Raw genomic sequence first — 24,452 nt, forward strand, 5'->3', positions numbered from 1 at the left:
CATGGATGATGGACATGCCCGTGGGACATGCAGTAATTACCAGACATTTCATATGCAAAAAGCAGCAGTGGTCGTATCTAAGGGCAACAATCTCATTTCTAAGGGATAACGTGGCTTAATTTATGGGAAATTATCTTCGCACTGGAAAGTTTTTTTTAATAACACACAATTGATGAAGTACATGCGTGTGTATGTATGAATGTGTATATAATATAGCGGATGAATTACATTAAATGTCACTGCCCAGGAGAGAGAGTAGCCCTTTATCTGGATCACCTATGCATAAGCTGTCACTTGCAACTGAAATTAATTGGAGTTGCAAAAGTGAAATGTAACGTCTTTAGTGATATTGCCTAAAGGTAACATCTTTTATGTATACTTTTTTTTTTTTTTTTTTTTTAAGTGTGTCAAAACAGCATTCTGTTGTTCCAAGTCAGATATTTGAACTTGAAGATGGTACAAGTAGTTACAAAGATTTTGCAATGAGCAAGAATAATAGGTTTACCAGTGCCGGCCAAGCATCTAAAAATATAATCCAGCCACCATCTTGTGTTCTGCATTACTATAATGTACCATTATGCATGGAAGAAAGTATCTTTCAAAAGGTAAGTAGGATTCACAATATTCTGCATGATAACTCTCTGGTATATGATGCGTCCCCCACTCTAGATGGAGTATTACTTGGGTCTTCAGAAGGCCTTACAAATAACATGTAAAACCTAAAGAGTAACCCAGGCTTAGTCTCATCTAGAACTCCTGTGAGGCTTAATTTATTACCTACCTGTTAAGTGGGGAGCTTTGGGTTCCTGAGCAACCTCTGTAATTAAATATATTGATTCATTCTCATCCAGAACTACCCGATTTAAGGTACTCGGGTACTAACAGCTCTGTCATTCCAGAGTTTGGTCTTCCTGAATTAGCTCTAATTTAGAATACTTACTATGTGCTCCTGTTTAAGAAAAGACAACCAGTATACCCTTCTGCAGTCTTGTATACTATACGGAACCACTTGATAAAAGTTTTGTTAAAGTGAACTTGTCACCAGGAATGTCATTTTTAGCTGATGACATGTTCCAATAGCCTATGTTGTGCTGATTTTAAAAATGCCTTCAGCATTTTGAATACTGCGACAACTTTAAACACTTTTTGCTTTTTTTTTTTTTTTGCACAACTTACATTTTATTGAGAAATGTTTTTGTTAAAACAATAACCGTAAGACTATATAGCAGTGGTGGCGAACCTATGGCACGGGTGCCAGAGGTGGCACTCTGAGCCATTTCTGTGGGCACTCAGGTTGTCACCCCAGGACAGAGTTCAATGGACAGGAAAAAATCCACCAAATCTTACTGCAGTCCCAGGCAACTTAAGAGATGCTGCTCTCAAGTGCTATAAAGCGACACTTCATTGGCTGTTTGGAACTGTGGGAAAAGTGAGAAGGAGTGGACAGGGCTGCATTATCTTTGGAGGTTATCTTGCTGGACCCTTTATTCTTCCTCTACAGAGAGACCCTGGAGAGAAGCTACAATGATAGTCTGAATTTGTCCTCCTTCTTTTAACTGTATTGGGGGCCTCATGGGCTAATATGATGGAAAGATGTGGAAGAACAGGTAGCAATAAGTTACTGCTTAAAATGCCATGTTGGCACTTCACAGTAAATAAGTGGATTTTAGTTGTAGCTTAGGCACTCGGCTTCCAAAAGGTTTGCCGTCACTGCTATATAGAGTAAATGGCACAAATGACAACAAGCAGGGAGAGATGGGGATGGTGTGGAAGAGAGGAATAATTCATGAGGAGACTCGAACACACAAACAGACTGCAGCTTTCCTCCCTCCCTGGGACTCGCCACACACTGCTGGCAGGGAGCCAGATAATGTGAAATAAAGTTTTTGTCCACCAATATAGATAATCTGCCAAGTGGTTAAAATTTGCCAAAATCTGGTATTAACAGTTGGAAAATTCCACTTTTGTGCAACATATCATTTGTACTGCACAGTGAATGCAGTTAAAACAAAGATCATTAAACATATATTTCATACATCATTGCTTTTAAAAGTTTTTTTTATATATTTCATATATTTTACACTTCTAACCCATCCAAAGAGCTCACAACTTGAAGGCAACGTTCCATTTTGCATGAGGGAAGGCAAGAATCATTATGACTACATCATTTTTTTCTGAAGATCCATGAAAACTACTTATTGTATTTGATAGGCAAAATTATATACAATATGGTAAAAAAGAATATCCAGAGGTAGTACACCAAGATATGACCCTGCCATTAATGATGCTTTAAAGTTAAATCTTTGTCTTTAATAATATATCCTATATTACAATATTTAATACTTGTGTTTCCTATTTATTTGCAGCTCTGTGAAGATCACCAAGTTCCCAAATTCATCAAGTACAAAGTATTTGATGCCAAACGTTAGTATAATCCAGTATTACAGATATTTCTTTCAGTATAAAATCGAATATTCAATATTAGTTTTTTTTTATTTTATAATTTATATTAAGATAATATATACAGTGTAACAGAGAAGTGTGTGCTATTCCTATAACACCTCCTCACCAGCATATTTACTGTCTTGGATCCAGAACAGAATTGGATTCTAACAGTTTGTCACCAAGGACCTCATTTTCACTAAAGACAGGTTTCAGTAGTCCATCATACTGACCACAAGAAAACATCGCAAAAGCGTTTTTTTTTTTTTTCAGCATTTCACTGCATTTAGAATTTTTTTTCCCGCTTCCCAGTACACAGCACGGAATATTAAATATGGTCACTATGAAGTGCATTTTGTTAGGCAGAAAATAAGCTGTCACACAGCTCTTTACGTGTAAAAATAAAAAAGTTATAGATTTTTGAAGGTGGGTAGTGAAAGATAGATATGAAAAAACAAAGGCCAGATTGTTAAGGGGTTAATAATACTGGAGACTCCAGGGCAGACAATTATTAATACTGGAGACTCCAGGGCAGACAATTATTAATACGGGAGACTCCAGGGCAGACAATTATTAATACGGGAGACTCCAGGGCAGACAATTATTAATACTGGAGACTCCAGGGCAGACAATTATTAATACTGGAGACTCCAGGGCAGACTATTATTAATACTGGAGACTCCAGGGCAGACTATTATTAATACTGGAGACTCCAGGGCAGACTATTATTAATACTGGAGACTCCAGGGCAGACTATTATTAATACTGGAGACTCCAGGGCAGACTATTATTAATACTGGAGACTCCAGGGCAGACAATTATTAATACTGGAGACTCCAGGGCAGACAATTATTAATACTGGAGACTCCAGGGCAGACAATTATTAATACTGGAGACTCCAGGGCAGACAATTATTAATACTGGAGACTCCAGGGCAGACAATTACTAATACTGGAGACTCCAGGGCAGACAATTACTAATACTGGAGACTCCAGGGCAGACAATTACTAATACTGGAGACTCCAGGGCAGACAATTACTAATACTGGAGACTCCAGGGCAGACAATTACTAATACTGGAGACTCCAGGGCAGACAATTACTAATACTGGAGACTCCAGGGCAGACAATTACTAATACTGGAGACTCCAGGGCAGACAATTACTAATACTGGAGACTCCAGGGCAGACAATTACTAATACTGGAGACTCCAGGGCAGACAATTACTAATACTGGAGACTCCAGGGCAGACAATTACTAATACTGGAGACTCCAGGGCAGACAATTACTAATACTGGAGACTCCAGGGCAGACAATTACTAATACTGGAGACTCCAGGGCAGACAATTACTAATACTGGAGACTCCAGGGCAGACAATTACTAATACTGGAGACTCCAGGGCAGACAATTACTAATACTGGAGACTCCAGGGCAGACAATTATTAATACTGGAGACTCCAGGGCAGACAATTATTAATACTGGAGACTCCAGGGCAGACAATTACTAATACTGGAGACTCCAGGGCAGACAATTACTAATACTGGAGACTCCAGGGCAGACAATTACTAATACTGGAGACTCCAGGGCAGACAATTACTAATACTGGAGACTCCAGGGCAGACAATTACTAATACTGGAGACTCCAGGGCAGACAATTATTAATACTGGAGACTCCAGGGCAGACAATTATTAATACTGGAGACTCCAGGGCAGACAATTACTAATACTGGAGACTCCAGGGCAGACAATTATTAATACTGGAGACTCCAGGGCAGACAATTATTAATACTGGAGACTCCAGGGCAGACAATTATTAATACTGGAGACTCCAGGGCAGACAATTATTAATACTGGAGACTCCAGGGCAGACAATTATTAATACTGGAGACTCCAGGGCAGACAATTACTAATACTGGAGACTCCAGGGCAGACAATTACTAATACTGGAGACTCCAGGGCAGACAATTACTAATACTGGAGACTCCAGGGCAGACAATTACTAATACTGGAGACTCCAGGGCAGACAATTATTAATACTGGAGACTCCAGGGCAGACAATTATTAATACTGGAGACTCCAGGGCAGACAATTATTAATACTGGAGACTCCAGGGCAGACAATTATTAATACTGGAGACTCCAGGGCAGACAATTACTAATACTGGAGACTCCAGGGCAGACAATTACTAATACTGGAGACTCCAGGGCAGACAATTACTAATACTGGAGACTCCAGGGCAGACAATTACTAATACTGGAGACTCCAGGGCAGACAATTACTAATACTGGAGACTCCAGGGCAGACAATTACTAATACTGGAGACTCCAGGGCAGACAATTACTAATACTGGAGACTCCAGGGCAGACAATTACTAATACTGGAGACTCCAGGGCAGACAATTACTAATACTGGAGACTCCAGGGCAGACAATTACTAATACTGGAGACTCCAGGGCAGACAATTACTAATACTGGAGACTCCAGGGCAGACAATTACTAATACTGGAGACTCCAGGGCAGACAATTACTAATACTGGAGACTCAAATGCACACTATAAAAATGGAAGTCTCCATTATTATTATTACCGTATTATTGTTGTTGTCTGCTCTGGGTGTCTTTACTATTATTAATATTTCCATTTGCATTTGGACACAGCACAGAGCAGAAGAGGATCCGTAAACAGCGAGTATGTGTCACAAGTACTCACTGCTACCCAGGTTCCTGCTACAATGAGCACTGCCATCCGTGATGGCACCAGTAATTGGGCTCTGCCAGGCAGGTGGTGCATTCTGCAGCTGAAGGCCCGTGTTGTGGATTTCCACTCCTGTCCTATGGGAAAGGAGCAGTGGTGTGCATGCGCACCTTCATGTGGGATACTTGCTGATCTCAGTTTTCTTGATCGCCAGGGGATACCAGTGCTTGGACCATTAGCAATTCCCAAGTTATAAGAATTGGCAGAAATATAATTTATGGGATAACCTTTTAATGGCTAGAGCTTCATAGTGACTTAAACTGTTTGGCTAAATAGATGTTATCCCATATGCACAGGACAGATAAAAACATACTGGAACTCCACAATACCAGTAATAGTGGCCTTATTCCTCAGAATGCATGAACCCATAGGTATAGCATAGGGCACCACCATCCTCCGAGCCCTAAGCTGTTCTTGGATATATTTCAGTAGTGTAGACAGTGGAGTGGGAATACACATTCAGACTGGGGAACGACTCCCTGCTAGTTGTCAAATGCAATATATCCGTATATACTGTGGGTAGGGGATAACGTAAAATCCTGGGTCAACCTCCTTAAAGGGGTATTCTCGTCTGGGCATTCACATTCTGTTTCATTAATCTGCCATATATAAACATTTTTTCAATAAGATGTTATTAAAAAAATGTTCCTGTGTGAAGATAATTTCTCATAAATGTAGTTATTTTGTCCCTTAGAAACGAGATGACTTCCTCGGACACGGCCACCTCTGCAGGAGTGATTGCACAAAGGTTTTTGTATATGAAATGTCTCTGAGTTACTGCATGTTCCACAGCCGTCCTCTGGTAATGATCGCTGAATCCAGGAGGTCAGGCAGGGATCTATAGCGCATGTCTGGCCACTGCTGCAAAAATCTGAGGTGGTTGTATCCGAGGAAGCTATCTCGTTTCTAAGGGACAACATGACTACATTTTATGAAAAATTATCGTCACACAGGAACATTTTTAATAACATCCAATTGAAGAAATGTTTACATGTGGCAAATGAATTAAATGTAAATGTCCAGATGAGAAAACCCCTTTTAAGGAGAAAAATATGAAAAATTTACTTGGGTAAAGTCTTTGATTTCATACCAATGACAAATTTCAATTTGGGCTATACAGTGATCTTAAACCACTTTAGTAATGCTTAGAGATGTCTGATACGTGAGGTATAAATGGTTTATAGTTTTCATGAAACCTTTTCATGGAGAGGCAGAAAGGGATTGTCCCATCAGGACATGGTAGGACATGGCTGTCATGTGGATATACTCACATCTCCCGATGACAAATAAGAAGATCATTCTCACTTGCTTTTTTCTTTTAACCTGTAACCTTTCAATATTTTGTATGTTTCCTACAGCATCATCAAAAACATTGTCTGGACTTCTAGAATGGGAAACAAAGACTGAAGCAGTTGAAGCACTCACCGTATTAAATCACTACCAAATAAGAGTACCCAGTAAGTGTAGCTACCTTTTTATAAATGTTCTGCATGTCACCCTGAACCTTCTCAGATAAGTAATCTATTTGTCTGATGGTACCATGTTTGCAAATACAAGCGTATCATAGACCAAGGGTTAAAATGATCTCATTATATATTGGGGAGAAGGTGCCTTGAGCAAAGAGAGAGAATTCACACAACCGCTGTCACTCCATTAGAGTAATTACAGGGTCAGCTATTTATATGCTTCAATGTATACATACCCCATTTTCCCCAGCAGCCGCTGTTAAGGGGTTAAGTCCCCAGAGCAGTGATGGAGGACCTATGGCACTGGTGCCAGAGGTGGGGTTTGGAGCCCTCTCCATGGGCACCCAGGCCATCACTAGATAGGACTCTTATTCTGCTACAGGAGGAGTGGGAAGGTGTGGACAGACCTGGATTATCATTGTAGCTCCTGATCCAGAACCAACAATTCTTCGTTTTAATGGGACTCTTGTTCTCTTTCTACTGTATTGGTGTTCCACAGGATGCTCATACGATTGAAAGCTACGACAAAGCAATAAGTTACTGCTTATAATGCCTTGTTGACACTGTGTGATAAATAAGTGCGTTTTGATGACATGCTTGGTGACTTGTCATGCGACAAAAGATAGTTTAAGGGAACCCGTTGCTGTGTTGATGCATTACCGTGTTCATGTTGAATTGATCTGACAAAAACAGTGACTTTCACAATTACATTTCATTGTCCTATTTCTAAATATAATGGGGCAGATTTATGAAGCTGTCTGAAAGTCAGAATATATCTAGTTGCCCATGGCAACCAATCACAGCTCCCCTTTAAAATATTCATGAGCACTAGTAAAATGAAAGCTGAGCTATGATTGGTTGCCATGGCCTACTAGATATATTCTGGCTTTCAGACAGAATGATAAATCTGCCCCAGTATGCTGTAAGGGATCGTGGATATGGTAAGGTTTCTTTCACAAGTCAAACTCTGACCCGCTGAATAGTATATTTTTACGCATTAGCTCAATAAATCTTCATATAGTTTGTACTTTGTTGTCCACAGCAGGTTTGTGTTCTTTATTTTTATTGTTCACACTGAAACTTACCTTTTTATGTGTAGTTATTTTAGTCAATTCTTCCTGTGTGGGACTTTGTGATAAAGTAGTGGGAAGAAAGAGAAAAAAGTACAGGCAACTACGTCTTCTGCAAAAAATGCACTGTGAAAAAACAACCGTCCAAATACAGACCCTTGTCAGATTGCTTCTGGTGGTGCGCTCCTCTAGAAAAACCAGGTATACAAAATCCAATCAATGAAGGAAAAACAGACGGGTCACTCACCAAAATTGCAGTCTTTATTCATGCCAGCAGGGTTACAAAGAGAGGTGCCGGGCACGCCACAAACAGGCTGTTTCGCGCGTAACGCGCTTTCTCAAGTCTGTGACATCATGCGATGGGCGGATACCTCGTATAAGACGAGTTCCGGCCACGTTGCCATAGAGACAATAAACAGTGATCCTCCACCACATAAAATTGATCGCAGCTCTACAGGAGCCGCTGCGGTTACTAGGCCAAGTAGGGGCTGATACCTTATCTATACAATAATAACACAAATCATAGAAAAACGCTTAGTTCGTTGCGATCATTGAGACCTATCGGTCTCATCGCTTTTGTGCGCATGATCCACCTTGCCTCGCATCTCATGAGCTCTCTGTTCCTATCCCCACCTAGCGGATTCACATTGATTTTATCAATACCCATAAAGCGCAATGCTTCTGTATGTCCCGAATGGGCTGATCTGATGTGTTCTATAAATCGGGGGGAACCGTGTCCAGTTCTAACGGAGCTAATGTGTTCTCGGAATCTGATATGAAGGTATCGGATCGTTTTTCCAATGTAGAATCTACGGCAGGGACAGAAAATGGCGTATACTACATATTGTGACTTACAGTTGAAAAAATGTTTGACAGTATGACAAACATCACCTATGGTTACTGTCTTTTTACTTAAATTATAATTACAGTAGTTACATTGGCCACATTTAAAGTTGCCGTGCGGGACAGAACGGTCCCACCATGTATTTTGAATGGGAGAAAACCGGCTCCTCACTAGTTCGCTTCTTAATGTCTTACTACGCCTGAAGGATATAAGTGGTCTAGTATCAACTATCTTTTGTAAATCAGGATCCGTGGCTAACAAGTGCCAATTATTAAGTATGGCAGAGCGGATAATGTTCTCTTGTGGACTATACCCAAATGTGAACGAAAACCTTTCTTGTTGTGTATCTTTCTTGTTTGCAATTGTTTTGTGTCTTTCTAGCAGTTCTGATCGTTTTGTTTGATTAATTCTAGTTCTCGCTTAAGGTATCAGCCCCTACTTGGCCTAGTAACCGCAGCGGCTCCTGTAGAGCTGCGATCAATTTTATGTGGTGGAGGATCACTGTTTATTGTCTCTATGGCAACGTGGCCGGAACTCGTCTTATACGAGGTATCCGCCCATCGCATGATGTCACAGACTTGAGAAAGCGCGTTACGCGCGAAACAGCCTGTTGTTTGTGGCGTGCCCGGCACCTCTCTTTGTAACCCTGCTGGCATGAATAAAGACTGCAATTTTGGTGAGTGACCCGTCTGTTTTTCCTTCATTGATTGGATTTTGTATACCTGGTTTTTCTAGAGGAGCGCACCACCAGAAGCAATCTGACAAGGGTCTGTATTTGGACGGTTGTTTTTTCACAGTGCATTTTTTGCAGAAGACGTAGTTGCCTGTACTTTTTTCTCTTTCTTCCCACTATATTATAATATTCTTATTGCATGTGCACACGTCTGGGCCTGCTAGCACCGAAGTGTTAATGAACGTTCAGCAACCAACACATTGTGTTCGACCATGTCTACCGAAATGGAACATGTGAATGACCCTGATAACATCGACACAGCCTTAAACGCAGGTAGAGAGGATGCCGGCACGTTTTTTGATTTATGCAACTCACAGGACTTGCTGCAAGTGCTTAGTACCAAGAATTTAGAGACGAAGATAAAAATACTATCTGAAAAGGAGGTACGTCTGTTCTGGACGATTGAATCCTTGAAATCATACAAAGCCAACCATCGAGTTCCTCGAGGACTGAGATACTTCAAAGAACCCTCGATTTATCAGTCCGATCCGGTGTTCACTCAAGAATGGAATAAGTTGTTCAATTTACACTCCCTGAATCTTATGCAATTGGTGATGAGAAGAAATGAGACAGAGTATGAGAAGATTGTTACAGAGCTATGTAAAGCCAAAATTGAACTTAGAACGAGATTGAACGAAACCCAACTATCCACCTTTTTTAAAAAACTAGAAAAAAGGATCACCCTAGTTCAAATTGAAACGAAAGATAAAAAACGGGACAAGTTCCTACGCGATAAAGCAGATTATGATAATAATCAAATCTTCACATGGAATATTAAATCAAGAAAAAGTGCTTCCACGCAACGTAAAAAAGGCCCCAACAAGAAAAAGGGAGGAAAAAAAGCCTCAGAATACTGGGTGACAGAATCAGACACAAGCACCTCTGATGAAAGTAACAACATGGAAACACTCCCTTCTGTTAGCCATATACAACCAAAAGAAAAGACTCCCATTGCTGACAATAGTAAGCACATACCCCCTTTAGGAAGAGAATCCGAAGAGGACGCCACTGTAGAGAATCGAAGAAGAAATGGAGGAGCGAAACGGAAGATGGTGACTTGGAGGAAACAGCATTAGAAGAACCAGAGAAGACAGATAGCAAAAGTGGAGAGACGGAAAGTAAAAGAGTCATCAACTTATCATCTGTTACCCTGTCACAGGACTGTACCAACTTGTTATCTAAGGGACTAAGTTATGCTATAGTTGACAATTTCAACGAGGTGGATTTTGAGATAGACCTCTATAAAGCAATCAGAAAAATAAATTTGCATAAATGGTTTATTAATAATCCACCGCGTCCCTCCGTTCATAAAGAAGGGGAGACTCCGGTAACTATAGGCCCGTTAGGCTTCATGGCTAGTGTCTCGTCTTCAGAGAAAGATAAAGAAACCTTAGATCTACTACTAGCACTTAATGAGGACGAGGTAGAAGTCACAGACACTGCTGAAGTTCAGAACTTCAGAGGTGGAATAAAGTCTAGATTTTGCCCCCCCTTGCCCGCAGGAACGCCCCTCGAGATTTTTCAGAGTCAAGTACTTAAAGAGGTCCGTTCGCAAATATATCCCACAATTAGGGACAATTTGTCCAGTGGAGAAAAGAAGGCCCTCAAGACTCTGAAGTCAACAGAGGGTATTGTAGTAAAACCTGCGGACAAGGGGGGGGAATGTCGTGATTATGGACCAATCCTACTATGTGCATGAAGCACATCGCCAATTGCTGGACCAATACACCTATACTGCATTGGACAAATGCCCTTTACAAAAATATAAGGATAAGTTACAAACTCATCTTAGGATGTATGTAGAAAGAGGTATATTGTCAGAACAATTTGCCATCAAACTTTTTCCCTCTTCCCCACGTAAACCACAATGGTACTTTTTGCCTAAGGTACATAAGTCCCTCAGGGACCCCCCAGGCCGCCCGATTGTAGCCGGGATTGGGTCCTTGACGGAACCTCTTTCGAAATACATCGATTGGTTACTTCGCCCTTTACTAAAAGATGTTCCGTCGTATCTTAAAGACACCAACTCTTTCTTAAGAAATATTAAAGAGATTGATTGGATAGAGGGCTTTGGTATGGCAACCATTGACGTGGAGAGTTTATACACTCGCATCCCGCAAGAAATGGCGGTTCAGGCAGTCAGAAAAGTGTTAGGGTCCACTAATAAGAGTGAGATGTACATTAACTTTGTCTGTGACTCCCTCCGTTTCATTCTCTCACATAATGCTTTCCAATTCAACAATAAATGGTTTTTGCAAGTAGTGGGAACAGCTATGGGGACACCTGTAGCCTGTACCCTAGCTAACATATTTTTAGCCGTTTTCGAAGAAAAATACGTTTTCACAACTCAGAATCCATTTATTAAATATATCAAAACTTTCTCTAGATATGTGGATGATGTCTTCCTAGTATGGGCAGGTTCAGAATCAGAGTTTGAAGAATTTGTAATGTACTTGAATAACAATAACATGAACATGAAGTTCACATCTAAATTTAGTCGAGAGTCATTAGAATTTTTGGACGTTATGGTGACTATTAGCACAGAAGGGTTATCCACGGAAGGATTTAGGAAAAAAACTGCTACTAATTCCATTTTACATTACAAGAGCTTTCATCCTACACACACTAGGGATGGGATCCCATATAGCCAATTTCTACGCCTCCGTAGAATAAATAGCAGAGAAGATACGTTCCAATCCCAAGCAGATGAGTTGGAAACCCGCCTGAAAGATAGAGGATATCCCTCACAAATCCTAAAAAAAGCGAGAACTAGAATTAATCAAACAAAACGATCAGAACTGCTAGAAAGACACAAAACAATTGCAAACAAGAAAGATACACAACAAGCGTTTTTTTTTTGGGTTTTTTTTTTCCGTTAACTAGACAAATAGACTCTGTGGGAAGATTATTAGGGATGCATGGTTACATACAAGGCTGGTTAGAGGCTGGGGTTAAACATATTATTCTGATCATATCAACATTTCTGAGGCCACGTAAAAAATACTTTTACTAGGCAGATAAAGGAGAAGAAGGAAGAAACTATATAACATTTGTTTAAAGTCTGTAACAATGGAGACTCTGAATGAGGATCTGTGATATATACAGTACCATGTAAAAGTATGTATTAAATACTTTCATACAAATAATTGAATTATCTATCACATTCAGGCAGTCCCCGGGTTACATACAAGATAGGTTCTTGGGGTTTGTAGTTGAATTTGTATGTAAGTTGGAACTGGTAAATTTTATAAATGTAACCCCAGAAAAAAAAAATTGTCCTTGTAACAATTGGATTTTCTAAATTTTATGCTGTCTTGGGAACAAGGATTATCAATAAAGCTTAATAACAGACACCTTACAGCTGATCATTGCAGTCTGGGACTAAAGTAAAGCATTCAGAAAGCTTCACCAGAGGTCACAGTGGGCAGAGAGGTCCTTCTGTAACTAGGGGTTGTCTATAAGTTGGATGTTCTTAATGCATTTCTTATATCATATATTATAATTGTATATTTATTGCACCCCAGATAATTTTTAATATAATTATTGTTATTTTCCATTATAAATAAATATATTTAGAGAGCCCCCCCATAATGAATGGTGATATGTATTCAATATAATTCACTTCACGTTTGCATGTGCATGTTTTTGGCACACCCATCCATTTACAGTGGAAAATAGCTGCAGACCATGTAATTTTTTTCAGATATGAAATACATGTGTATCGGAAACGGAAGGTCAATGGAAGACCTTCTTTATTATAGGGCTTGTCCCCAGTTATCTCTCAAGAATGGGACCCCCCGAAATTCTTATAACAAGGGTCCCATTCTTACTAAAGGTTGGAGCAGCAGGACGAGCATGTATGCTGGAAATCTCCTACACTAATCCATCTTTTATAACAAACAAAGCATAACCGAAACCTCCAATTCAAGGGTAAACAGTGGAGTCATTCCTGTATGTATGCCTCTTTGATGACCACTCCATCAGTGTGTACATTTCTAGTCACCACATACCTAACCTCCTATACATACTTCTTGTATCATGAGAGGAAAGTGCAGCTGCTTCACCATATAGCTCCATCATAGGCATATTTCTCATGTGTTTAGCCATGTTTATTCCTGCATGTATAGATGTATATCAGTATAGTATTACTGGGTACCCACAGTGCCACATCTAATAGTGCCTGAAGTGCTGGGCTGACACCAAGCACTGGAAAGGGTACCCTACACTTATATGTTACGCTTTCTACTCATAGATGTCAGATCTGACCATAGCAGAGCTCATCCGTAATCTAAACCACATCCTCTGTGTAGAAATATAAGAAGATGCTTTCTCTAGAAGTGTAATCCTACAACTCAAGGTGCTGACTGCGGTGTTCTGAGAAAAAAAATTTAGAGGTAGATGTCATAGCTGTGCAACACGTGTCTGACTGAAACCTGTACAGGATTGCAATGGAGGGCAGCATATTCTCATTGTATGATATGAAATCTTCTATTGCTAGTAGTGAGTGCAAGGTTTATAGATGTGGATGCAATGATGTCAATGAGGGGACTGCTGCAAAAAATTTAAAGCCTACAGAATTAGCAGGTGTTTGGTGGGTAACGTGAAAAGAGATATTATATTTTATGTAGATTGGTTGCTTAGCAGGTTTCATGGTTTTTATTTTTTGCTTTTTGATGTTGTGTTTTTTTAATGTATGTTTTGGTCTGTTGCAACATTTTTGAACTTCTGTTTACTATTTATATATTTATTTATTTTTTAATTTTCCACTAGGGGACAGAACAATGCTTTCATATGATCTCTGAGATGATGATGGGGGGGGATGGGGATTAATTAATGCACTTGCGGCACAATTCTGGTGGTTTTGCGCCAAAAACACTGTCTAAAATGGCTTGCACCATGGTTATCAAGACTTTTAGACCTCTTTTTGGCACTTTGCGACTTTTCTGACAAAGGGGGCTTGGCCTCTTGAGAAAGGGATATGGCTTACGGGAAATCGTTTGTGTGCCAAAAATTCTGGTGCACAGTTTAGACCAACTAAAATTTGGGTCTAAGGCGGCTGCATTCACACTGCCGCAAGGGGGACATATATACAGCTGATATACGTCCCCCATAGACGGCTATAGGCGCACGGCGCCCAAAGGGAGCAGTATGGTGCCGCACACGTGCGGGACCGTACTGCTCCGTACCCCAGAAAAATATAGGACATGTCCTATCTTTCTCCGTAGTACGGCGCCATGCTCCTTATATTCCTATGGAGAGGGGGGTGGGGTGAGCTGTGCTCACCTCCTCCTCTCACCACGCGCTGCTGTTGCCCGCTGTGCTACGGTACGGCGGGCAACGGCAGTGTGAATGTAGTCTAAAGTAGGAACTCCTCACAGGGAAGCAGAATTCATCATCACAGGGATAAATCTGGCGTTGCAAGAGACTAGTGTTTCCCACCTAGTGACTGGCAGAACCTGAGACACATTGTTAAATCCCCCCCAATGTTTTGTTGATGGCATACCACCATCCCAGGCCAAGAAGCCTTAATTATAGTGATGGGAATTCTAATATAATAATAAGGAAATATATAATAAGGAGCCACAGGTCAGTCAGTGACCCCACACCACTTTTAACCCGATTTGTCAGGTTAAACGGTGCGTGGTGAGCCGTTTAGGGGCAGGGCTTAGTGAGCCATCGACTCATGATGTTTAATTGAATGAGCTGGCTCTTTGTGCCGGCTCATTTTCAATCAACCCATCACTTCTTTATTAGGCTTTGGGTTGTTGATGGGTGACAGAAGGAGCCTTTATACTATTTGGATGTTATGATTCATCTGATTCCAGCCATTGTGGTGATTGTAGTCCCTGCTCGGCCACATAAGCAAAGCTCCTGCATACTATTCTGCAGTCACAAGATGACTTGTGTGTACATTATTGTGAGTTCACTTCATTGCCTTATATTTTGTGTTTCCCCAGATGGCTCAAATCCTTACACACTGAAATTATGTTTCTCCACCTCCTCCCACCTGTGAAGTCTGGATCCCAAAGGAAGGACACTGCACATCCGCTCCATCTTGTACTCAGCATGATCATCAAAGCCTTGCAATGGTTAAATGTTATTGGTTGTTTTAAGCAGCACTACATATTTTTAATATCATTTTGCATTGACTTGTTTTTAGAATTATTAGTGTATTGTATTGTGAATACCAACCACACCATATCCAGTCTATTTATAAGGTTTTACCCCAAACTTTGAGTCCACTGTATTTTAAACCCTCACCTCTTAGACTCTGATATTATTTAAGCCATGTTTGCATGCATTGCACTGATTCATTCTGTACTAATAAGATGTTGCATATCCCCAGCTGACACTTTGGGTTTTGGGCATGGCAATATTGGCAAGTAGGAGAGGAAAGGTTACTGTGTTATTGTTTGCAGAATCCTGTAAGCTACATTCACACGAACGTATGTTCGTACAGATGTATATATACCACCGACGTATATATGTCCCACAGAGATCACAATGGCCTTGCGGCGCTGTACGGTAGCGGTACGGTGAAGCACACCTGCGGCTTCGTACCCATTAGAAAGATAGGACATGTCCTATCTTTCAACGGAATACGGCGCTGGGCTCTATGTTAGGCTATGGAGAGGGGCGGGGGTGAGCAGCGCTCTCCCCCTCCTCCTCTTCCCGGCACTGCCGTGTGCCCACCGTGCTACAGTAGTGTGAATGTAGCTTGAGAGTTGTACATTTGGCTCCTATTTGGAGTATTAAATGTAATGCAGAGAAAACTGTAGAGAACAAATGAGATTTACTGTGTGAAATGAAGCAGAAATGACAAATTTTACATAAGGATGTGAAGGTGTGCACCAAATCATGATGAATATTTCACCGCCTGCTCCATTTAATAGGCATAATATACATTATTTTTCACAGACTTGTAAACGTCTGCATCCTGTAATGTAACTGATAAGACTCTCCCATGTATGTTATAATATGATGCGTATTGCATCGTACAGGCTATACTGTTGTTATTAAATTCTGCCCTGTGGAATAGATCTTGAAAATCTATTTTTAACAATAAATGAATATTATTTCGCATATACAGCATGCGTAAATGTTGGTTTAGGGCTCACAAGCGCAGCTGAGCCAGATACTCACAGAGTATGACAGTATCCATGTATATCTATGTGTGTAGATGATCTGCCCTAGAAGCAATGCTGGTAGTGGAGAATAACTGACTGTAATAAATCAGAGGCATACAGAGGAATGTGTGGCCGCACACGCCTCAGGCTCACTACAAATCTACAATAATAAGCCATATTAAGACCATATGCACGGGTTTTGAAGACAGTTGTGTAGTGTTAGATTATTTTGCACAGGTAGATTTTAAAGATTGGCCACCAGGGGACGCCGCTCTCTTATTCTTCTGTTACAATATACCTGCTAGATGTTCTAATCGCATTCATGTCACAAATGTTCTTTTATTAGGTCTTCTGGACAAAAATAAAGGAAAGATATTAACATAATAATCAGTTAAAAATCATCTCTTTAAGGGAACCGTATATATCCCAAGGATAGCAATTGATTTTTACAATACTTCAACGTAGTTAGATCTGGGCATCGTGTAATGTAATAAAATATACATACAGTAATGGAATGAGCATTTGTCTACTATACTTTTACTCTTTAAAACGCAATTCTTGCTCTGAAAGATTCATGGCTCCCATTTAATAGTTGCATTGTTCCAATTCATGAGACAGTATACATAGATTCCTCTTACTAATAAGGGGAAGAAATACCACATTTAACTCTCCAATTGCTCATACAAACCCTAACAGGACATGATGACATGCAGGGTAATACATCTGCTGACTATTTGTGCTACCTCTAGAACAGCCTATTTTCTGTTATCATGAATACATTGTGATTAGGACCTTCCTCTTATATTTTGACCATAACATTTATTTTTCCTCGTGCCATAATTCCTTGTAGATCTCCCGTTTATTTGTGCTGATACTATGTAAATTTGTTGATGTATTTAATCAGTTGAACTGATGATACATTGAATAAATGTGGACTTTTTTGTGTGAATATTGGGACATTCGTTTTTCCTTTTTTTTACTGCTTGAAGAAGGTGGATACAACCTACATACCATAAAGACCAGGGTTAATTATTACACCCAAACGTGTTGATAGCATGCTAGTCTGTAGTACAGCAACTCTTACAAGTGCATGTGCTGTGAGCAGCAGACCGAGCCAGCCACCAATACTTTATGGTACAGCACATTTGTAATGCAGTTGGTGTGGGACCACTATGCCACTAAATGGGAGGCTAATCCCCAAATTCTAACACTAAAACCCTGTTTTTCCATTTCGTCACCATGACGGCCCCACTGGAGGTTGCTTCCACTTCCTCTGTAGGGACAGGAAATTGAGAGCATTAAATAGCCCCTCCCTCAACCTCCCACCAGTGTTTTTCCTGTCCCTACAGGGAAAGGTTGAGAGTAAACCTCTCTCTCCTCTCGGGGGGGGGGGGGAGGTAGAACCTCGTACCTCTCGTGGGTGCTTGTTTCCCCGGGGCTTCCCTCGTCCGGCCTCCTCGTGAGTCCTACTTGGGGTCTCCAGGTCCCGGATTGCCAAGATGGGATCTCCTGCGGCGTGCAGGAGGCAGCGGGCAGTACTGGCAGCTTTTTACGGCCCTCTCGGGGGTCCGCGGCTGCCGGCACATAGCGCATTTTCAAGCGCTCGGTCACTTCCGGGTTACGGAGCACGAACCGGAAGTGACGTCAGAGACCTCAGCGTCTCGGCCTAGGAGACAGGCCATTAAAGATGACGTCAGACGCCGGAAGGTGAGTAAGGAGAAGCTTCCACCAAGTCTGCAGGTCTGCTGAGGTCTATGTGGAGCAGCGAATATCCCAGCATGGATGAGGCTGAATTCTGTTCCTTAACCCTGGGCTCTGTAAGTAGGACATTTGCTGAACGCCAATAGGTTTTGGCACTATATGCTGTGGGGAGTCAGCTTCTAATAAGCAATACTCCTTTTTCTTTTTCTAAAAACAACAGGAGAAGGATATCCCTGTAAAAGAAAAAGAAAAAACCAAAGTGTGTGATAAAGAAAAACCTAAGAAGGCACCATCCAAACGTTGCCACATTTGTAATACAAAATTGGATATTAATTATAAGAAAAGTTTATGCAAAGATTGTTTGGATAAAGTGTTAAAAGAGGAAAAGTCATCATTCTTGGATGAATTGCGTGTTGTTATGCGTGAAGAGATTAGGGCATCAAAAAGCCCACCGCATAAAAAAGTCAGGCAGAACCCTATATGTCTGGATTCAGATGATGAACAGCCCTCTTGTTCTTATGAGCTAGACATGGAAGAACAGGATATGGTGACGCATCAATCAATACCAAATGACCCCAAATATTTATTTCCTAATGAGGATTTGGATGGGCTGATAAAAGCATTAAGGGATACCTTAAATATTGAAGACACCATAGAAGAAAGGTCGGTAGTAGATGAATTATTTGGTGGATTAAGAAGAAGGAAAGTTAGAGTTTTTCCCGTTATTGAAAACTTGAAGGATCTTATCCAGGATGAATGGAAAGAACCGGAGAAGCGTATAACAATGCCTAAGGAATTTAAAAACCGTATGTTATTTGATCCAGAAGAAACAAAGGTCTGGGATAGTGTTCCTAAAGTTGACATCCCTATAGCCAAAGTAGTTAAAAAAACCGATTTACCCTTTGAAGATTCCACCCAACTAAAAGATGCCATGGACCGTAAATCAGATTGTTTGCTCAAAAAAGCTTGGGAAGCTTCCATGGCAATCCTAAAAACATATTACCACTACCTCTGTATCACGTACTCTGTTTTTTTGGCTAGGACAGCTGGAGGATCATCTTAGAGAAGGCACGTCCAGAGAAGAAATGCTAGACTCCATCCCGCTATTAAGATCAGCAGCAGCCTTTCTGGCAGATGCCTCAGCCGAAACCATCCGGTTTTCAGCAAGAGAAGCTGCATTATCTAATGCAACCAGAAGAGCCCTTTGGTTAAGGCAATGGTCTGGAGATGTGCGTTCAAAAGCCAAACTGTGTAGCCTGCCTTTTTCGGGTGATTTTTTATTTGGACCAGAATTGGATGAAATCCTAGCTAAAGCAGCGGATAAAAAGAAAGGGTTTCCGGAAGCCAAACAACAACCCAAGAAACAATTTTTTCGGAGCTTTCGCCCCACTAAAGAACAACCAAGATTCAGGAGCAAGCAGACCTGGAAACAGGGGTACTGGAATACAGCCAAAGGAGGAAAGAACAAATCCTTTCTTTTTGGTGCCTCAAGTAAACAAGAGAAGAAACAATGACGCCAGAGTGGGGGGAAGATTGAAAAATTTTCTCCCCCATTGGAAAAATATAACATCCAACAGGTGGGTACTCTCTATAATAGAAGATGGCTATTTTATAGATTTTGTGTCACCTCCTCCTCACCGGTTTATCCTATCCAGGCAACCATCGAACAGACTAACATGTCACCTTTGGAAGGAAGTTTCCGACCTGCTAAAATTGAATGTCATCTGTCCAGTCCGTCCAGAAGAAAGAGGTACGGGTCATTACTCACCTTTGTTTTTGATAAAAAAGCCAAATGGGACTTTCAGATTAATTACAAACTTGAAATATTTGAACAAATGGGTAACCTATGTCAAATTCAAAATGGAATCAATCAAATCCACTACGCCCTTGATACCTTACAAAGCTTGTTTATGTACCTTGGATCTCAAGGATGCCTATTATCACGTACCTATCCATACGAAATCACAAAAATACTTAAGATTTGCCGTATTATCTCCCTCTGGGGAAGAATTTCATTTTCAATTTACTGCATTACCCTTTGGTCTCTCCTCAGCCCCCCGGGTTTTCACCAAGGTCATGGCAGAAGCAGTAAAATATCTCCGAACGGAAGAAATCAGCGTGATTCCGTACTTAGACGACTTCCTAATAATAGGAGACTCAGTAAGTCATTTAGAAAACCAAAAGGATACAACAATAGAAGTTTTACAAACTCTGGGATGGATCATAAATTTAGACAAATCAGACTTAATTCCGAGTCACATAAAAGAATTTTTAGGAGTGTCTTTAAATTCTCTAACCCAGACCTCGTATCTTCCACAGGAAAAGAGGGAAAATCTTCTTGGGAAAATAAAGAAATTCGAGAAGAGGAAGTCTGTCTCAGTAAGGACAGCTATGAGTCTTCTGGGGACCATGACATCATGCATCCAGAGTGTGGCCTGGTGCCAAAATCACTCAAGAACACTACAGTCATGGATTCTTACAAAATGGGACAGAAATCATCATCATCTTCATTTACCATTGATAATCCCCTCAAAAGTGAAGGAATCACTAAGATGGTGGAAGAATCCCGGGAATCTACGGAAAGGCGTAAATTGGGTCCAATGGCCGTTAACCCAGATCCAAACAGACGCCAGCAGCTCCGGATGGGGGGCTCTCCTTCCAGGCAAATATATCCAGGGTTGTTGGACCCGGGAAACGGCACATACCTCGTCGAACGAGAGAGAGCTAAGAGCGGTCCTGAACACTCTAAAATCCTGTACCAGCGAGCTGAAAGGTCACCATGTGAAAATTATGTCGGACAACACTACCACGGTTGCCTATCTAAGGAGACAAGGAGGTACCAGATCAAAAAGGCTACTGAAAATATCACAACAAATATTTTCCTGGGCAGAAGAAAATATCCAGTCGATCTCGGCCATCCATCTGAGGGGCTCAGAAAATATAGTAGCAGATTACCTCAGCCGGTCCCAAATCCTTCCCCACGAATGGAGCCTGAACGAGGAAGTCTTCCAAGAGATTGTTCTAAGATGGGGACTGCCGGACATCGACTTGTTTGCCTCCAGGAAGAATTCCAAAGTGAAAAAGTTCTTCTCCTTGAACCCAAAAGAAGTCCCCTGGGGACTAGATGCTTTCTCACAGACCTGGAATCAGGACCTAGTATATGCTTTCCCTCCGATTCCATTGATAAGCAAGGTGTTGCAAAAACTACTAGTCAGTCCAACCAAGCTCATCTTAGTAGCACCCTTTTGGCCAAAGAAAAATTGGTTCCCAAGTCTACAAAAGTTGGCGATAGACCTTCCGTTTATCCTACCCAGGAGGCCGGACCTTCTACATCAGGGACCAGTCCTTCATCAGAACCCAGGGTTCCTAAACCTAGCAGCCTGGATCCTGAAAGCACCTTAAGATCAAAAGGTTTATCATATAAGGTAATAAAAACCTTAAAGAATAGTAGAAAACCTGTAACCCATGCCATATACTTTAAAATATGGAAAAAGTTTTGTTTCTGGTCAAAAGATATGCCTAACCAGGGTTCCCCAAATATCTGTCAGATTCTTGATTTTCTGCAGGAGGGGTTCGAGAAGGGACTACGACCTAGCACCTTGAGAGTCCAGGTCTCAGCCTTGAGCGCCTACTTCGACACAGCGCTAGCAGAACACAGGTGGGTAAAGAGGTTCTTTCAGGCCTGCTCACGCTTACGTCCTACTGTCAAAGATTCATCCCCTCAGTGGGATCTATCTCTAGTCCTAGACGCTTTAACTATGGGGCCTTTCGAGCCAATCGACCCGAGCCAAATGCGTTTTTTGACACAAAAAACTGCCTTTTTAATCGCCATTACATCTGCTAGAAGACTGGGCGAGTTACAGGCCTTGTCCATCTGTGAACCCTATTTATCTGTGTCAGAAGATAGGATCACGCTCAGACTTGACAGAAATTTTTTACCAAAAATTGTCTCAAATTTCCATAGGAACCAGGAAATAATCTTACCCACGTTTTGCCATCATCCAAAAAATCCTGTGGAAGAGAAGTGGCATCTACTGGATGTAAGACGTACTGTTCTTAAATATCTTGAAGCATCCAATCCTTGGAGAAAAGATTTAAATTTATTTGTTCAATTTGCAGGAAGAAATAAAGGCAAGAAAGCTTCAAAAGCCACTATTGGACGCTGGATTACAGATACCATTAAGGAATGTTATAAAATCAAAGGTGTTCCACTACCTCTCTCCGTCAAAGCCCATTCCACTAGGGCCTTGTCTACATCTTGGGCTGAGAGAGGAGGAGCATCCATTGAAGAAATCTGCAAAGCCGCTACATGGAGTACAAATGTCACATTTGCAAAGCACTATAGGCTAAATGTCTTAGCCGCCAAAGATCTGGCATTTGGCCGAAAAGTGCTTCAGGCTGTAGTCCCTCCCTAAACTGGGCATAAATTTGGTATGTCTCCAGTGGGGCCGTCATGGTGACGAAATGGAAAAAAGGAATTAGTCCTTACCGGTAATTCAATTTCCATAAGTCCACCATGACGGCCCTGTTATTTCCCTCCCATATATATATAAAAGTATTTTCTTTTGGATCTTTGCCTATGTATGTGAAATTTAACATACTAAATAAAATTATGTTGCAACCTATACTGGTGTAGTTATTTGATAAACACTGGTGGGAGGTTGAGGGAGGGGCTATTTAATGCTCTCAATTTCCTGTCCCTACAGAGGAAGGGGAAGCAACCTCCAGTGGGGCCGTCATGGTGGACTTATGGAAATTGAATTACCGGTAAGGACTAATTCCTTTTTTTGTTTTCTTTTTAAATATTTTTATTTGAAAAAAACATTACAATACAACAAATACCGGGCTCGCAGGCCCATAAGACAACATTAAAGACACATCGTATAATTCTTTGTCTTAAAGTAAGATATTACACACTCCTGAGTCGAAATGTTGCTTGCATCCAATATTTAACAAAGTTTAAATGAAAGAAACACCCTCCTCCTTTAGTCTAACCAATACCCCACCTCCCTAAGGATCCTTTCAGCTGTTCCAGTAGATACCACCGCGTCAAAGTGAAAGGACGAAAAATGTACTCCCTTTCAGCAGCAGTGTAAAATTTCAGTATAAACCCCCTCCACTTCTTAAACCGCTTAGCTGTCAGTTTCGATTTCCCCCTCTCCGCCTCCAATCTTTCCAGCTGGAATCATTTCTTCATCTGCGTCACAACGTCATTTCTCGTTGGCATTTGTGGCTCGAGCCATCTTTGAAGTAAACACCTCTTTGTGACCAAGCTAACTGTGTGAAAAAGCCTTGGCAACCCTCCCCCTTGTGGAAGTGTTTCGTCCTCTTGTGTTTGATCATAGTGAAATATATATGTCACAGGATCCCTTTGAATTGGACGACCCCATATTTCTGTCCCTATTCGCTCCACCTCCTCCCAAAAGAACTGTGTGTGCGCACACTCCCATAAGCCATGAAAAAGATCAGTCGCTGGTGATTGGCATTTAGGACAGGCCGTTAATCGGTCTGGGAATCTCGGAGAGGGTGGAAGATTAAATGCATAAATGGCTCTATGTTGTATCCTAAATTGGGTGCCTCTCCATACCTCGTTCAAGACATTATCTCTTACCAATTTCCAGCCCTTTAAAATTTTTTCCGCTATGTTCGAGTCATCCAATTGTGTTGCCCATCCCGCGAAGAAGGGCCCTTTCTGTCCTAATGTCTTCCTAAGCGTACGGTACGCTATCGAGATACCTTAGTCTCTGCAGGGGGACCATCAGGAGCTCATCAAATGGATTTTGGGATGCTTCCCTCGTCACATCGATAAGATCCTCCATATAGAACTTTTTCACCTGGATGTATTGGAAATGTTGTTCCCCTCTCAAACCATATTTAGAGTTGACCTCCTCCCTAGTTAACCACCTGTGCTCCTGGTGGTGGAGCAGATCACCTACTTTCGTTATCCCCTTCTCTCTCCATTCTAGGAATAATCTACTCTGGCGTCCCTGCGAAAACCCTGGATGATTCCACAGGGGGAGGTGTTTGGAGACCCTCCATGACAGTTTGTACCCCCTACGGATTATTTTCCATGTGGCTATGGTATCCTTGAGGGCACTCGACCCCTTCATTTCTACTGGTTGTCTACCCTGTGGTACATGTAATAACGTCCGTAAATCCCATGGGGAGCAGAAGGCAGATTCCAGTTCAAAATCTGAAAAGTGGCTAGAACCTTTAAGCCAATCAGCCACATGTCTGAATATGCACGCTAGGTTATAGTTACGTACGTCAGGTAGGTTCATCCCTCCTTCATCTTTCACTGCCATCAGTTTTTGTGC

At 41.3% G+C, this 24,452-nt stretch overlaps 2 protein-coding genes across 3 annotated transcripts in view; both read left to right on the plus strand.

Moving 5' to 3' along the window:
- HNRNPLL (heterogeneous nuclear ribonucleoprotein L like) overlaps positions 1 to 17,383 on the plus strand; it is a 43,820-nt gene extending 26,437 nt beyond the window's left edge. The window contains exons 10-13 of the mRNA XM_072140802.1: positions 404 to 605; positions 2,367 to 2,424; positions 6,553 to 6,651; positions 15,265 to 17,383. Coding sequence (XP_071996903.1) covers positions 404 to 605; positions 2,367 to 2,424; positions 6,553 to 6,651; positions 15,265 to 15,320 — 415 coding nt within the window. The 3' untranslated portion in view covers positions 15,321 to 17,383. The remainder of the gene's footprint in view (positions 1 to 403; positions 606 to 2,366; positions 2,425 to 6,552; positions 6,652 to 15,264) is intronic.
- Positions 17,384 to 17,788: 405 nt separating this feature from the next.
- Positions 17,789 to 23,133, plus strand: LOC140121353 (uncharacterized). Of its 2 annotated transcripts, none has more exons than XM_072140804.1 (2): positions 17,789 to 20,295; positions 20,455 to 23,133. In XM_072140804.1, the coding sequence occupies exons 1-2, from the start codon at positions 19,812 to 19,814 to the stop codon at positions 22,548 to 22,550; spliced, it is 2,580 nt and encodes an 859-aa protein (XP_071996905.1). In that variant the 5' UTR covers positions 17,789 to 19,811; the 3' UTR covers positions 22,551 to 23,133. The 2 variants fall into 2 exon arrangements, with proteins under 2 accessions (XP_071996905.1, XP_071996906.1); XM_072140805.1 differs by having other exon boundaries at positions 17,789 to 19,885; positions 20,189 to 23,133.
- Positions 23,134 to 24,452: the final 1,319 nt, after the last annotated feature.

Source organism: Engystomops pustulosus, chromosome 3 (genome assembly GCF_040894005.1).
Source record: "Engystomops pustulosus chromosome 3, aEngPut4.maternal, whole genome shotgun sequence".
In the NCBI taxonomy this organism is placed as follows: Eukaryota; Metazoa; Chordata; class Amphibia; order Anura; family Leptodactylidae; genus Engystomops; species Engystomops pustulosus.

What these genes read in the sequence shown, in the direction of transcription:
- LOC140121353 (XM_072140804.1), top strand. Translation starts at nt 19,812, where the DNA reads ATGTCACCTTTGGAAGGAAGTTTCCGACCTGCTAAAATTGAATGTCAT. An exon ending in TCCTAATAATAGGAGACTCA is followed by an intron (nt 20,296 to 20,454) that starts GTAAGTCATTTA and finishes TATCTTCCACAG; the next exon opens with GAAAAGAGGGAAAATCTTCT.